The following is a 15,682-nucleotide window of genomic DNA, read 5'->3' as shown; positions in this document are numbered from 1 at the left end:
GAGGGTTTGGAGAATTAAGCGAAGATGGGTCTCATGAGCTTCCGCATTCTTTGAATAAATGAGGTTATCGTCAATAAAGACCACCACAAATTCATCCAAATAGGACTTAAAGACACGGTTCATCAAATCCATAAAAGTTGTTGGGGCGTTAGTAACTCCAAAGGGCATAACCAAAAATTCATAATGACCGTACCGAGTTCGAAAAGTTGTCTTCTCAACATCATTAGCCTTGACTTTTAATTGATGGTATCCAGACCGTAGATCAATCTTAGAAAAGACCTATGCCCCTTGAAGCTGATCAAATAGGTCATCGATTCTTGGCAATGGATACTTATTCTTGATTGTAACTTTGTTAAGTTCTCTGTAATCGATACAAAGCCGGAGTGTTCCATCCTTCTTCTTTACAAACAAAACTGGTGCACCCCACGGAGATACACTCGGACAAATAAATCCTTTGTCTAATAAATCTTGCAACTGCATTTTCAATTCTTTCATCTCAACTGGCGAAATTCTATACGGAGTCTTAGAAATGGGTTGAGTTCCCGGTGCTACTTCAATTGTAAACTCAATTTCACGGTCTATTAACTACCCTGGTAATTCTTCTGGAAAGACGTCCGGAAATTCACAGACAACTGGGATCATGTCGGTATTCCCACTCACCACTTGCCCCTCTAGAACACTGCATAAGTACCCCTGACATCGTTTCTGAATTAATTTACAAGCCCTTGTTGCGGAAATTAAATAAGGTGGAGGAGTCACTCCATGTCCCTGGAAGGTAGACTATGATTGTCCCGGAGGGTTGAAACTGATTTGTTTAGTCAAACAATCTATAGTTGCACCATATTCACCTAACCAGTCCATTCCCAGAATAATATCAAAATAGGCCATATCAAGAGGTAACAGATTGGCATACACCCGGATATCCCCAAGTTGGAGTTCACAAGCAGCATATATAGAAGTACAAATCATAGGACCTCCCAAAGGTGAAGATACACACAACATATAAGACAGTTTTTCATCAGTTTTATCTAAATTAGGAGAAAATAGTTTCGACACAAAAGAGTGGGTGGAGCCAGAATCAAATAATACATGAGCGAAATGACCGTGAACGATAAATGTACCTGACACCACTGTTGCTGCATTTTGCACATCTCCCGGAACCAATGCGAACACCCTGCCTTGTCTCGCAGTGTCTTTATTATTAGTAGGTTTAACAGTTGTCTTGGTGTTGGAAGTTGGTGCAGACCCCGCAGAACTTGTAGTGGTTCTATTATTACTTTGTTGATTTCTTTGAGGGCAATCCTTGATCAAATGACCCGTCTTACCACACTGAAAACAGGCTCCAGACTTCCGATAGCACGTTCCACGATGCTTCTTCCCACATTCCGGACAAGTCGGTATTGAATCCTGACTAGGGGTAGAAGTATTTAAACTCCCTAAAGTCTGCTTCTTGTTTGGTGGAGTGGGTGATCCCTTCGACCATTGAGTATTTTGCCTGTTCCCTTTCCATTCTGAGATTCGACTCTGAGTAGCGAGATTCCCTTCCGCTATAACGGCTCTCTCCAACACATCAACGTAAGTAGGTAACTTCAACATGTTGAGCTTATCCAGGATAGCGCTCCGCAATCCCCCTTCAAATTTACGCGCCTTCTTATAATCCGTGTCCACCATATGAGGTGCAAACCGAGCTAATTCCGCAAATTGGGCTTCATATTCGGCGACGGTTTTGTTCCCTTGCCTGACAGTTTCGAATTCTGTTACCTTCTTATCCCGCATGCTTTGAGGGAAGTACTTGTCATAAAACAATTCTAAGAATCTGTCCCATGTCAATCCTTGGTGTACAGTTCTCGTAAGCATCCACCATCTGCGTGCCTCATCCTCAAGAGTAAAGGCAGCCAGTTGCACCTTTTGAGCTTCTGTGCAGGGAAAGACTTCGAATAACTTCTCTATTCCCAACACCCACGCCTCAGCTTTCATTGGTTCTATTCCCCCTTTGAAGGATGGCGGTTTCATCTTTTTAAATTCCTTAGTAAGGGTGATAGTCCGATCTTCAGCATGGAAATCTTGTACTGCCGGTGGAGGTACCGATGGTGGGGGTGGTTGTTGTGGCTGTTGCTGTTGTTGCCGTAGGGTCTCCGCCATTTCCGTAATCATTCTCTCCATTCTATCCAGCCGTGCAGAAGTAGCATCTTCTGTATCTTCTGTCCTTGTTCTCACCATTGCCTACACAATAATCATTTATACATAATAGACATATTTCAAAAGTGTTAGCATTATCAGAGTAGACTTAACGTTGCCATCGCTCTTTCATATATTTTTAGGATGTCATGCAAGATGCCTAAAACTTTTCTAGACACCCTAAAGCTCAATGGTTCCGTGTGTGAGATAGCAACTCGTGCTCTGATACCACTTGTCACATCCCAAACTTGCCCCTAAAAGTTCGGGCATGACCCATTCAGAAACAGACATATAACCTGGTATATATAGCATATGGGGCCTTGACGGAAGCACAAAGTATTAGAAGAATACAAAACCAACAAACTCCATTGAGCTATTTCTAACATGCCAGGATCTCATACATTACATGCACCATGATAGGGTGATAGAGTCCAAAAATATTCCTTAGCAGTACTTATACACAAACACATATACAGACCCAGCCCTGTAGTCGGGCATGTAATAAAAAAAAACTGTTGAAGTTATATACATTCAACCTTGGAAAGATAGCCAAGAAGTAAGCTAATTATCTTAATAAACTTCGCAAAATAAGTGGCCTCGTAGGTGCTTGGATACACGAAGGCTGACAAAAGAAACCGGGCATCACAGGTTAGGATTGACCACCGGGTTGGTTGCCTACAGAAACAGACATAACAGAAAGTGAGTCGGGCTCAGTGAATAGTAATACATAATGAAAAAATGTTCAACTTGAAACATGACATATATCAATGCCTATGGAATTGCGGAGGTTACAAAGTTAATCTGATTCTGCATTCATCTTATAACGGCATTAGGCCCAATCTTGAACATAACAGCTTGACATAGCACATTCTTAAATCATAATGGCTTGAAGCCCTTGAACATGGTGGCGTAATGCCCTTGAACATTGCACAAGGCCCTCAAACATGGTGGCACAAAGCCCTTGTAACATATGGCACTAAGGCCCTTGAAACGTGTGGCACAAGGCCCTTGTAACTTGTTAGCATTGAAGCCCTTGAAAGTGGCATAAAGCCCTTGAAACCATACTTATACAAACTCAAGAGGTGTCTCACACGGATTCTAGAGGTGGCTCACGTCGTAGCACTTAGTTCCGTGTAGCACTTTGTTTCATATCATAATAACTTATATTGAATGGCCGTAGGCCCAGAGTCTTATAGAACAAAGGTATTTTATCTTTCCCATTTCATTCTTTACATACTTGGAACATACTTGAGCATTAACATACATACTTGAAACATTAATCATAGTTGCGTACTTGAGACATTAACATAGTCGCGTAAACGAAATGCTAATGAAAATCATTAGTCATATGTAAAGAAGATAATGATACTACTACTCACAGTGTTGCGATGATGTGCTTGTTCCTCCCGGAGTGTGCCCTGCACACATTCGACCCTTACAATTTAGTTTCCTTTTCATATCAAATTACTTTCTGTTTTGTTTTACTTCGAAGGAATTTATACATATTAAAAGGCATCAAATACATATTCCGACAACATTAGAGGGTTCTACACGCAAAACGGAGCAAACAGTATTTTTCAGCATGAGCCGCACGTGCGGCTGTGAGCCCCGCACGTGCGGCAGTTGACCCCGCACGTACGGCCCTGAGGTCCCGCACGTGCCATTTAGGCAGAACAAAAGCCCCAAAATTGCTTTTCTCCCGCACATGCGGCCACAACCCCCCGCACGTGCGGCAGCACTTCCCGCACGTGCGGCCATGACTCCCGCATGTGCGGCGATTCTGCACTTCCAGTCCGAAATTCGCTATAAAAATTCCATTCTTTTAGGAGTGTTTTCAAGACTCTAAATTGAAACTTCTAGGTGCTAAATCAAGGCTAAAAACATATAAATTATAAATACAACACACCAAAATTCATCTAACTTGAATTGGGCTCATGAATTGTCACACCCCAAAACCCGCCCCTAAAAGTTTGGGCATGACCTCTTTAGAGACGGACATGTAACCTGGTAATATAACATACAGGGCCTTATCGGAAGCACAAAAAATAAATAGATAAATAATAATGAACAATTAAACTCCATTGAGCTATTCCTACATGCCAGGATCTCATTCATCACATGCATTATACTGGATAAATAATGTTCCAAACTATATCCCAAAGTATGTACATACACATTTACAGTTCCAGCCCTAAAGTCGGGCGTATACAAAAACAAACATGAAAGGTATATACAACAACCTTAGATGGACACTCATAAGGAAACCAACATCTTGACAACTTAAAAAATTAAATGACTTAAACAGTGCCTGAACATATGAAGGTTGACAAAAGGAAGCGGCGTCTTGGCTAGGACTGACCGCCTGATTGGTGACCTACAGAAACCGACATAACAGAGGGTGAGCCGGGCTCAGTGAATAGTAATACATAAATAAACCAATGCTTAACTTGAAACATAATTCATATCAATAAATAAAAAGGTGCAGAGTTCACATAGTTAGTCTAAATCTGTGCAAAGTACATGACGGCCTTAGGCCCAATCCTGCAACATAAACATAATGGCTATAAAGCCTTTGAAACATGGTGGCACGAGGCCCTTGAAACGTACGGCACGAGGCCCTTGTAACTTGTGGCATAAAGCCCTTGTAACATATGGCACTAAGGCCCTTGAAAATGGCATGAAGCCCTTGTAAACATATTGGCATTAAAACCCTTGAAAATGGCATAAAGCCCTTGAAAGTGGCATAAAGCCCTTGAAAATGGCATGAAGCCCTTGTAACATATTGGCATTAAAGCCCTTGAAAATACTTGTATGAATTCAAGAGGTGTCTCACACGGATTCTAGAGGTGACTCACATCGTAGCACTTAGTTCCGCATAGCACTTTGTTCCATACCCAAAATAGGTCTAACAGACCAAACCATTCATATCATGTCAGAGCATAACATAAACAGAACGGATAAACAGAAACAAGGTCATACATGTTCTTAATTATGCTTGAATCGTAACAGAAATCAGAATTTATGCTTGACTATATATGGTACATTCAATAGCAGTAATAAGTCAATATAGAGCATACCTTTTAGTTCCGCAAAGGGACTTTCGATAATACTTGAACCACGGTATTATTACCCCCGGGCAAGGGCCTTGTGCTAATGATGTACTAAATACTTGATATATAAGTACAGTCATTTACTGGTTCAAAACATGACATATCAGAAAATAAAGCATTTCTTGTTATATCGTTATCATCATATCACAGTAAGCTTAACAGAGGCAGAGCAATATACTTTTTATATAATGATGATAAACCTTTACATTCATGTCGTAGATGCTAAACGACTTCAGGTCTCTTCGTAACAAAATAGTATGCTCTCATATTCATACTGTAAGGTGAATCAATATCATTAATACTCAATTCTTGACATTTAAGGTAACCCGTGGTTCTATCTGATTTTCATTTCGTTCCTTTCTAAGCAAATGTCCATGTCATGAAACATGTGTCAAACCAAATAAGATTATAAGAGTTCCTGATAGAACATTCAAATATCATATCTCCATTAAGTGGAGTCTATAGTCATAATTTCTTCCCGTTAACTACTTGCATAGTATTAATACTTCTTGTGCGGAGTCTTAGGTAATTTACAGACTATAGCATATTAATAATAACCATTAACCATAATCAAAATGCAGAGTTCCAGAGTCATACCGAGGTACACATAATCTTTCAATGTTCTCACCGATCTTCAAACAACGTAAATGTTAACGTAATTGCTTATGTAAATCAAAACGTTAAGAATAGAATGGTTAACGATAAGTAAACGTACAATTACAGTACTACTACTCACAGTGTTGTGGCGGAGCGCTACTCCCCCCCTGAAGCTTGTCCTACACACATACAAAGTTCACAAATTAACTTCCCTTTTTCCTTGTCAAATTACTTCCTGACTCATTACGATTCGAATGAATTTACCGCCATCCTAAGATCATCAGAAATATATTTTAAAAATATCAGAGGGTCGAGCACGCGAAACGGAACAAAACATTTTTTCCAGCTTGGGCCGCACGTGCGGCAGTGCTTCCTGCACGTGCGGCAGTAAGCCCCGCACGTGCTGCGATCTGGACAGATTGCAGTTCGAAATTTCGGCAAAACTCAAATTTTGGTAAGTACTCTTAAGGCTTAAAATAGATCTTTTAATTGATGAAATATGGTTCAAAGATCATGTACAAAGTTACAAACACACAACAATTTAACTATGATTCAAATCTTTAATTACTAAAGCTTATAACAAAACTCAATTACATAAGATTCAAACTTCTTCACACACACACTCACACACATGCAACCCTTATTCATGTAACTCAAGCTTAATAATTGAAGTAATAAGATGAAATTCCTCACTAGATCATTCAATACATCCTTCCAACTCATTTCAACACAAGAAACAACAATTTAATTAACCATTGAACACCATAATATAAGGGGATTCTTTCTCAATTCAAAGAGGAGGATTAATCAATAAGGCTTAGACTTACCTTGGGTTAAATTCTCTACAAACCCTCTAAATTTCTTCAATTCCATCCTTGGAGAACTTCCTTTTTCCCTCCACTCTTTTGCTTTCTCTCTCTCTCTCTCTCTCTCAGGAGATTGTTTTTGCATGGCTCTTAAGTCAAAGAAATGAATCATATAAACATATATGTCTAAAATGGAGTAAAGACAAAATTTAATCAGTTTAATCATCCCTAATTGAATTTCTACAAAAATGCTTATTATTACTTAAAAATTATGCTGATCTCAGATGTAAAATCAATTTCAGGTAATTAAGCCTCTAAAGCTTCCAATTTCTGATCTGAACATCATAATTGGGACAGATATGCATTCTTATTAAACAGATATGGATCTATAATTATAAGGTTCACTTAGTTAAAATTAATTTCTCATGAACTTTCACAATAAGCATTTAAAGACACAGAATAAAGGGACTCAATATATATCCGAACATATGTACGAGGGTCGGGTTATTACATGAATATAACTCAATTGATTTGGAGCAAACATAGAAGTTCATCCACATATCATCATTCTTGAAGCTCCTAACTCTATACACACATACATAACACACAAAACATGGCATAAACATGGATATCAATTGATAAATAAGGAGCAAGAGGATGGTCTTAATCAAATAACTTGAATTGGTCCAACATGCACAAATAGTAGGATTATTATATCAAGTCTTCAACATACACATGTTTCCAAACTTTTATCACACTTAGCTCATACCATAGCCAAATCTTGCTACTTCAAATTGAGGAGGAGAATTAGACTAGGGAAGTTGAATTCACCTTAGCTTCAATCTCAACTCCTCCTTGCTCTTATCCCCTTTTCCCTTTTCTTCCCAAGAAGATGCTATGGAAATTTGCTAAGTCTTACTCAATGAGGGCTTTATAAGCATATATGTATGTATAGGTTGACCAAGGACAAAAATTTAATCGTTTAAACATCCGAAATTGAAATTTCACAGAAGCGCTTAATATTACTTAAAAATTATGTTGATTACATATGTGAAATCAATTTCAGATAATTAAGCCTCTAAGGCTTCAAATTTCTTATCTAAGCGTTCTCATGTAACAGATACTTTTCTTGTTGAACAGATAGACATCCATAATCATATGGTTTACTTACTTAATTTAAATTTCCCATAGGATTCCACAGTAAGCATTCAAATTCACAAAATAGGATCCGAAAATATAATAAAGAACATGTACGAGGGTCGGGTTATTACAGGTACAATGCCATACAATGCATGATGTTTAAGGATTGCAATAAACAAACATAGCAGCACTTTAGAAAGCACCCCATGGGGTGAGTGGCGATGAACCGCTTTACTCTGACGGGGATCTCCCCTTATGTTCTTCGAACTCTTACCTTGCGTTTTTCGAACTCTTTCCTTCAACTCACTGTATAAAGGTTTTGAAATGCTGACAAGGATTCTTCATGTAGAACACTTTGGATGCCATTTTTCTTCCTGGCCATATTCACAACTTTCCCTATTCTCCAATGGGGTGACAGACTAGGTTGGTTTATTATCCAGAATTGAGGTGCATACACACTATCTCAACCTATTGGGCTTCCTTATAGATTTCAAGCCGGGGATACACCCCTGGGTATTTAAACCAAACTTTAGTCTCGAAAATCCCGAACCTCTACATTTTAGGCATCAGCCATTCGAACTCTAGTTTCCACCGTCATAGTTGGTCTCCTAGGAACTCATTGCAAACACAGCTGAGATGCCTTTGGCAGGAAATGGTACTCAGGAAGAGCACTTTTGATCGCCAATCTGGTTTGAAGCAAACTTGATCTTGAGCTTAAGGTAGAGGCACACTCATACTTCGGAGCATTGACAAGGCCTGAATAGGTACATAGGGAATGCAATGACAGAACTTACTGAAGTTGAAACAAACTCAGATGTCCGACATTTTCCCTCTTTTCTTTTGCTTTGCGGTCTGGAACCCATATAGCTTCAGATAGGTCCTGGTTTTACTATTCTCGCATGACCTGGGTTGAACCCTGCAGTTTTATGAAAGAACAGATCCTGTTTTGCACAAATGTGGAGAATGGCACAGCACTCTGAGCACAAAACGATTTTATTTTTGAATTTGAAATTGAGAAATGAGTTCTTAACCGGGTATTGAGCCTACGACCGACCACAGTCAAAACGACTCAACAAAGGAAAGAACAAAGGTAAACCAACCTGAGCATATCTATTGACACTCAAAACGACTCAACACAAGAATCGAGACAAACAAAAACACACTTAACACTCAGATGGGTTCCAAAGGCAAGAGACCACTCAGTTCACGGGGAGCCCACAGCTTCTCCAGGTAATGTTTCCCACCCTTTCTCATTTGTGATTCTCACATCAGTCTGGCATTCAATCTCTAGTTTTCTCTGAAAAGCCCTTTTCTCACTCTTCTCTCAGCGCACATCTCTCTATTCTTCAGTCTCTCTGATTCTTTTATCCCTCCCCTAGGTGGTTGATGGATAAACAAGAAGTTACGGGCTCTTGCCCCTGGTATTCTGCCAGATTCTCCTTCTTGACATTGGTTGATGATGCGCTCGGCCAGTTTGGATGTGATCAAACCTGTCCAGATGAGGGAATGGAATATCCTCATCAATTCTCGCTTGTGCTTCGCACTTGGCTTAATACCTCACTGCTTAGCAGATGAGAGAGCTTTCAGCCCTTTTTTGGTAGCTTTAACTGTGCCCTTTCTGGCGAATATGCTGATAACGGGGAACAAACAGAAAACCTGACTCAACTGTGCCCCTAGTTCATCATTTTGACCATTTTTTGTTTTTGACTTCTGCTAAAACAATTTTAAACAAAATGAGAGGTAGATTAACACGCTTGTTTGATTTTCTAATTTGAAATCATGTGGGTCAAGTTATGAGCACTGAAAATTTTTGTTTTTTGGGTCCAAGAAATGGTCCAGTTTTGGAAAAATGGAATAATTTTTTAGAGAATTAGTCAACTTCATTAAAAATTCTCAAAAACTATTTTTGCAAATAGCCACTGCCCGACCAACACATAATTTACTCTTGAGATGCACAACCTCAGATCCAAAAACAATGGAAAATTGCCCTTTGTCTAAATGGCACCACACAGCAACAGAAAGTTGCCCCTTGTCTGAATGGCACCACAACGCATTGTAATCAGTCCTCAAAGTGACAATCACCACAGAACTCTCGAATACAGAGAAGACAAAGATGATCAGAACCATTACATGGACATAGTCCATTTGGAAGTGTTTATGGCTGGTCTTCAGAATGAAGTTGCCTATACATCCCAAAGATGGGAATCAAGCCTGACGTAGTTCTGGGTTAAGGTACACTCGGGTATTAACCATTCCTTTTGCCCTCTAACTTTTGCCAAGGCCGCCCTTCTGGGTTTTCAACCTTGCGAGCTCTGTTTTGTTCTTTTCATCTTTTCATTTTTTTCATTTTCTTCTTTTCTTTTCTTTTTTTTTCTTTTTCTTGCTCTAACTTTTGCCTGGGTTGCCCTTCCGGGTTTTCGGCCCAGCGAGCCTCTCAAGGATAAGAATGGCTGCTGTTCGTTGATGATGTAGAAGTCCATCCAAGGGGGGTTGAAGTTCCCCTTAGTGTTATGGATAGGAACTCGATTGTCCTTCAACAATAAATTTTCTTCTTTTCTCCATTCTGGGATTTGGCTTTCTTGCCAGTCTTCTTTAGTTGGCGAAATGACTCATCTTTTGATGCTTCGAGCACATCTGACATTTTTGCCTCTAGTTCAAGGGCTGCTTCAGATCTAGCTTTGCGAGCTTCCTTTGACGATGCCTAACCTTCTTGATCTGACTTTCTTGCCCCTAGTTCGAGGGCTGCTTCGAATCTGGCCTAGCGGGCCTCCTTGGATGTCATACGACCTTATTGCCCCTGGTTCATGGGCTGCTTCAAATCTGGCCATGCAAGCCTCACATTGTGTGGTTGACCGTTGAACATTCTGAATCCAATTTCAAGGTTTGAAAGCAAAAGGGGTCCAGTCTTGAGGCTGAGATTGATCCTATGCTGCATAATCTGAAGAGCGATTCCACACAGGTCTTCGCAGGATCGCGCAAAACATTTTTTTGAAATCTTTTAAGAAAGCGACTAGTCGCTTGCACTGAAGACAATGTAGAACCAATCTAGATCAAGCTAGGATCCTTCTCAGTATTCACATTAACAAACATGATCTTATTCATTAAGGGCTTAGCACGCCTCTCTTTCTCTCAATTGATCAAATTTTTGCAAATCCCGAAGAATTACTTCATCTTTGTTTTCATCACAGTGTTAGAAAAGTTTTGAAAAACTTAGGTCAATGCAATGTTTTCATGGCACAGAAAAGTAAGTGAAAATGCACTGTTGTTTCATTTAAATCTTCTGGCACAACTGGCTCAAGGAAGAAACAAACACAAAGCATGAAAATCACTGCTGTTTCATTCAGATCTTCGGGAGCAACTGGCTCAATGGCAGAAACAGATTGAAAAGCGTGAAAATCACTGCTATTTCATTCAAATCTTCTGGCACAACTGGCTCAATGGTAGAAACACACTCAAAAGAAAGAGTGTAAAAGACCAACACGAAACAAACAAGTGATGTCTGAGGTAACACCGCCGCAGTCACCTGACTCCAACACAACAGGACTGACTCGGTACAACGAGACAGACTCAACTGACTCAGTACAAAAAGACTGACTCAATACAAAGCAACAAGACTGACCCAATACCCAAGTCAGAAAGTAAAATAACCAACGCTTGTATATTGCTCAAAACAGTGCATGCCATCCATCACATCTGGAGTAAATTGAGCGCCATCAGCAGGTGATTCATCCCCCGATCATATAATCACATCATCCCCCAAGTTCACTAATCCAATGCCGATAGAGTTTGCAGAACCTGGCGCGATGATGACCTCGTTGTCAATCAGATCTTGTATTTCATGACGAAGACGAAAACACATGTCAGTGCCATGGTTGGTTTGTTGATGGAAAGCATAGTATTTGGCCGGATCATGGGAGGAAGGAAGTTTATTCGATAATGGTCGCAGCTCCATGGGCTTCAGATGCCCCTTTCTGATCAGGACCTTCAGGGCCGCTAGCAGAGACATATACAGTGGGGTGAACACCCTCTAGCCCCCAGGTGGGTATTTGGCAGGTTGTAAGCTGGCTGTGTTGGATGTACCGGCGAAAGGGTCGGCAGATGTTGACTGGTTTTGTCGATCTCTTCCAAGTGTAGGATTGGAGCTGAAATGGGTCTTTCTGGTAGAACCCCCCTTGTCCCAGCTTGCCCCTTGATTCAAACTGTTCTCATCTTGACTGGCAAAAGTGTTATCCACAGTCTTTGCAACAACTGCAAGCACTTGCTGTTTGTTTAGTCCTTCAGCCTTTAAGGCCTCAACAGCCCACTGAAGATGTTCATGGGGACTAATGTCTGTCCCTGCCTTGTTCTTATCACTGGCCTCCACTTTGCTAAGAGATTGGCCTTCTTTCAATGCAGCCTGTCCCAAGGTTGGGGAGCCTTTTGACCTGAAATCGCTGGTATGCGATGTAGTCGATGATGGAGCCGATATTCCAAAGGCCAGATCTGTCACATTTCTCTGAAGATCTTCGATCATTCTCATTAGCTCAGAAGTAGTGTGTTCATGGGTTCGGGATGATTTGGGTTCAAGTGTACCCATCATGCATAAGTCCATGCTGATTGGAATGAACACCTCAGGCTTGGGTAAATGGGCTGGGGTGATGTATATGCTGGGGTCAAATGGGTTGGTTGTTGTTTGGATGAAGTTTACCTGCCTAGGTGGAGGGTTTTGATTGACATTTGGTTTTTCTGGAGGTGCTATTACCTTGTTATCAATGAGATTTTGAACCTCATGACGTAGTTTGAAGCTAGAGTCAGTATCATAACCGTGTTGCTGATGGAAGACGCAGTATGTAGCCGGGTCATGCTTTGGAGGGAGGGGATCGGGTAGAGGCAGTTGTTCTAACGGTTTCAGATGTCCTTTTCTGAGTAGGACCCCTAGAGCCTTAGACAAAGGCATATAAAGTGGGGTGAAAACCCTCTTGCCTCAAGGTAGATAGTTCGAAGTTTGGGGGTTTGGATTGGATGTACCAACAAAGGGGGTGGCTATTTTCAGAGTGGTAGTGACCATTCCAACTTCAGAAGATCTTGCAGCTGCAATACCACTGGTGGTCGCATTCGAACTGCGTGTATAACCCTTCTTGGGTGACTCCCTTTCGTGGTCAATCAGACCTTGTTTCATAGCATCTTCTATCTGTTGCCCAATCTCATGGAGGTCTGCAAAGGTGGGGACAGGTAAAGCAATCATCCTCTGCATCAACTTCAGTTACAGATTCCGCACGACCATCCTTATCTGGTCTTTCTCAGCTGGCCTGGTGGTCATCATAGAAGCTTTGGCTCTCCAACAGGTTACGAAGTCAGAGAAGCCCTCTTTCGGCTCTTGCCTGGTCATCTCAAGATCACGGGTTGTGACCTCGATCTGGGTATAGTATGAATATTGTGCAACGAAGGCCTCGGCCATCTCCTTCCAACTTCGTTTAACTGAGTCCACCAGATTGGCGTACCAGATGGCCGCAATACCCAACAAGGTCCAGCTAAAAAGGGAGAGCTTCTGTAATCTTGTCAAGCCTATCGGGCACAAAACATCTAAAAACAACCTCAGGTGTACCATGGGATCTCCTAACCCGTCAAAACGGTCGATGTGAGGCATCTTGAACCAGTCCAGCAATGTCGCCGCCGAATCAGTATATCCATCTTCAATGTCCGGGGCGGAGTTGACTCCCTAGCTCGCTTGAACAGCTTTTCAAGCTTACTAACTTTCAGTACAGTTGGATCCACCTCAAATTCAAATGGTGTGTCCACTGGATTAGCCGTTGCTTTGGACAACTGGGGTAGGATTGGGGATGGAACTGGCCCTGTCGGAATGTCTGTATTTTCCTAGACGTGAGCCGACTCCCCGGGTGTTGGAACCATAGGTGGGGGGTGGGGGTGGATGTGAAGCAGATGCTCCGGCTTGTTGGGGTTACTACTGCTGAAGTCTAGCAATTAGTTCTTCCTGTTGAGCCACAACTTCCGCCTGATGGGCGGTAACCTCTGCCTGGCGGGTAGCATCCTGCTACATGGCCTGCATGGTCTCTTGGAGTTGACGCATCATGTCCTCCACATTAACTAGAAACTGTTGATCTGATCGAACATGTGTGTATCTCCTCTCTGAGGTAGAAGCAGATATCTTAGCCCAACTGCGCATAGGTGAGGTGGATAAGGACCGCTGAATTGGACACTGTTGAACTAGTGATCTGTGCCTGACTGGCCTTTTCTTGCCTTACCACTGGCAAAAGAAACACTGGTTGCCCTTGAACTGAATCTCTGACCTGACAAAGTCTATCAACACAAGTCCAGTGTACTTGGCGAATCCTGGAGCCTTCTAAAGCTATGGTTCCAGGACTACCTAGCAAAAGAGAAAACAGACAGCACCTCAGCCGGATTTCACCAAAACAGATATGAGCGTAGCTGAATGACTGTGCTCTCTATTGAATTTTGCCCAAAATTCTGCCTGTAAGCTGATACCCTCAGGCCGATACTCAGACTTGCAACTAATACATACAACTTGTTGAGACGCACTCTGACAGCACATATCAAACAAGTAAGAAGCAAAACACCCCTATGGTGGGGTAGGGTTTCCCTGTCCTATTTTGTCAAGAGCTAAGGTTTCACTACGCACGCGGCGGCTTCAAACAAACTACATTCGGGTTAGCGACCTGTCCTAGTTTGGAATGGTCTCTATGGCTTCTGATATGCGAGTAGGTCGATTGGTCAAAAAGGATACCTCGGCAAAACAAAGGTTTGTGTTCCCATCGCGGCAGAGCCCGTAACCGGTCAGCCTTATGGCCCGCTTTTCCAAGCAAGCCTTCGGCAAACCATTCAGGAATAGAAGATGGCAAACACGGTGTCCTAGACACACCAATGCAAATGCAATGCAAAGAGACACATATTGGCTCACAAGTTCTCTAAATCCCTAGTGGAGTCCCCAGAAACTGTAGACCGCCCGAACTCGCTCCGCACGCGAATGCGCAAATTGGGTTCTTAGATACTACTGTTCGAACTCCTGTCACGGTTCTGAATCTAATCTCACAAAGTGCAATGCAAGACTGATAAATTACCAAAGAGTCCAAATCCGGCAAATCGTTTTAGAAAATTGATTTTAATCAAGAAGTGCCAAACATGGACTGCTTTGCCGGATTTCAGAGTCGCCACCTTAATATTTTATTTTGAAAAATTTAGGAAATCTTGACTCGTGCCTAAGGCCACGTGTCCGTCATCGCTAAAGTTGTCTCGGCTCAGGAACTCGGGTACGAGGGGAAAAGGTCATGAAATGAGCACCCCCTCTCACCCGATCAAAGGATCGGCCTCTACTAAGCATGATATGTTGTTTTGAAAACACATGTGTTCTTATCCCGGTTATTAGACTAACTTACTATGTGATGCGCATAACACACAAGTATAGACTAAATCGCTCGATTTGGAACAAAATATCTTATGTTTATTTTTCAAAAATGGTTTGATAACGTTACTCGCAAGTAGGCTAAAATGCGGATTTGTCACCCTCAAGTGGGCTTAAAATAACATGATTTTACCACTTCAAGTGGGCTTAAAACACATATTTTGATGAATTGTTCCAATTCAAGCAATGAAGCCTTCATCCCACAGGCAATCATGCAGTTTATCAAGTAAGCAAATAGCCTCATGGCAAGTATGCTGTCATGGCAACACTTACACACATGCAAGGATGCTAAAGCATAAACACTTACAATGTACTTCGATCCAAAACAAAAACTAATTAGTAATCAATGCATGATCCTAGCTATGTTATCAATTCCTAATGTAACACATGCAAAGATGCAACTAAATAGGCTCGACTATTCTAAGATGGCATGC

At 41.5% G+C, this 15,682-nt stretch overlaps 1 protein-coding gene across 1 annotated transcript; it reads right to left on the bottom strand.

The window, feature by feature from the left end:
• Nucleotides 1-780: 780 nt before the first annotated feature.
• On the bottom strand, nucleotides 781-2,220 carry LOC114268039 (uncharacterized). Its single transcript, XM_082908285.1, has one exon. It carries the CDS (start codon nucleotides 2,218-2,220, stop codon nucleotides 781-783), a length of 1,440 nt encoding a protein of 479 aa, XP_082764411.1.
• Between the last annotated feature and the right edge of the window lie 13,462 nt (nucleotides 2,221-15,682).

The sequence above is a fragment of the Camellia sinensis genome, chromosome 15, assembly GCF_055761805.1.
Source record: "Camellia sinensis isolate YWXY chromosome 15, ASM5576180v1, whole genome shotgun sequence".
Lineage (NCBI taxonomy): Eukaryota > Viridiplantae > Streptophyta > Magnoliopsida > Ericales > Theaceae > Camellia > Camellia sinensis.
This window is presented reverse-complemented; position numbering and strand designations above follow the sequence as displayed.

Coding starts and splice junctions, on each gene's coding strand:
- LOC114268039 (XM_082908285.1), bottom strand. CDS start 2,220: ATGGTGAGAACAAGGACAGAAGATACAGAAGATGCTACTTCTGCACGG.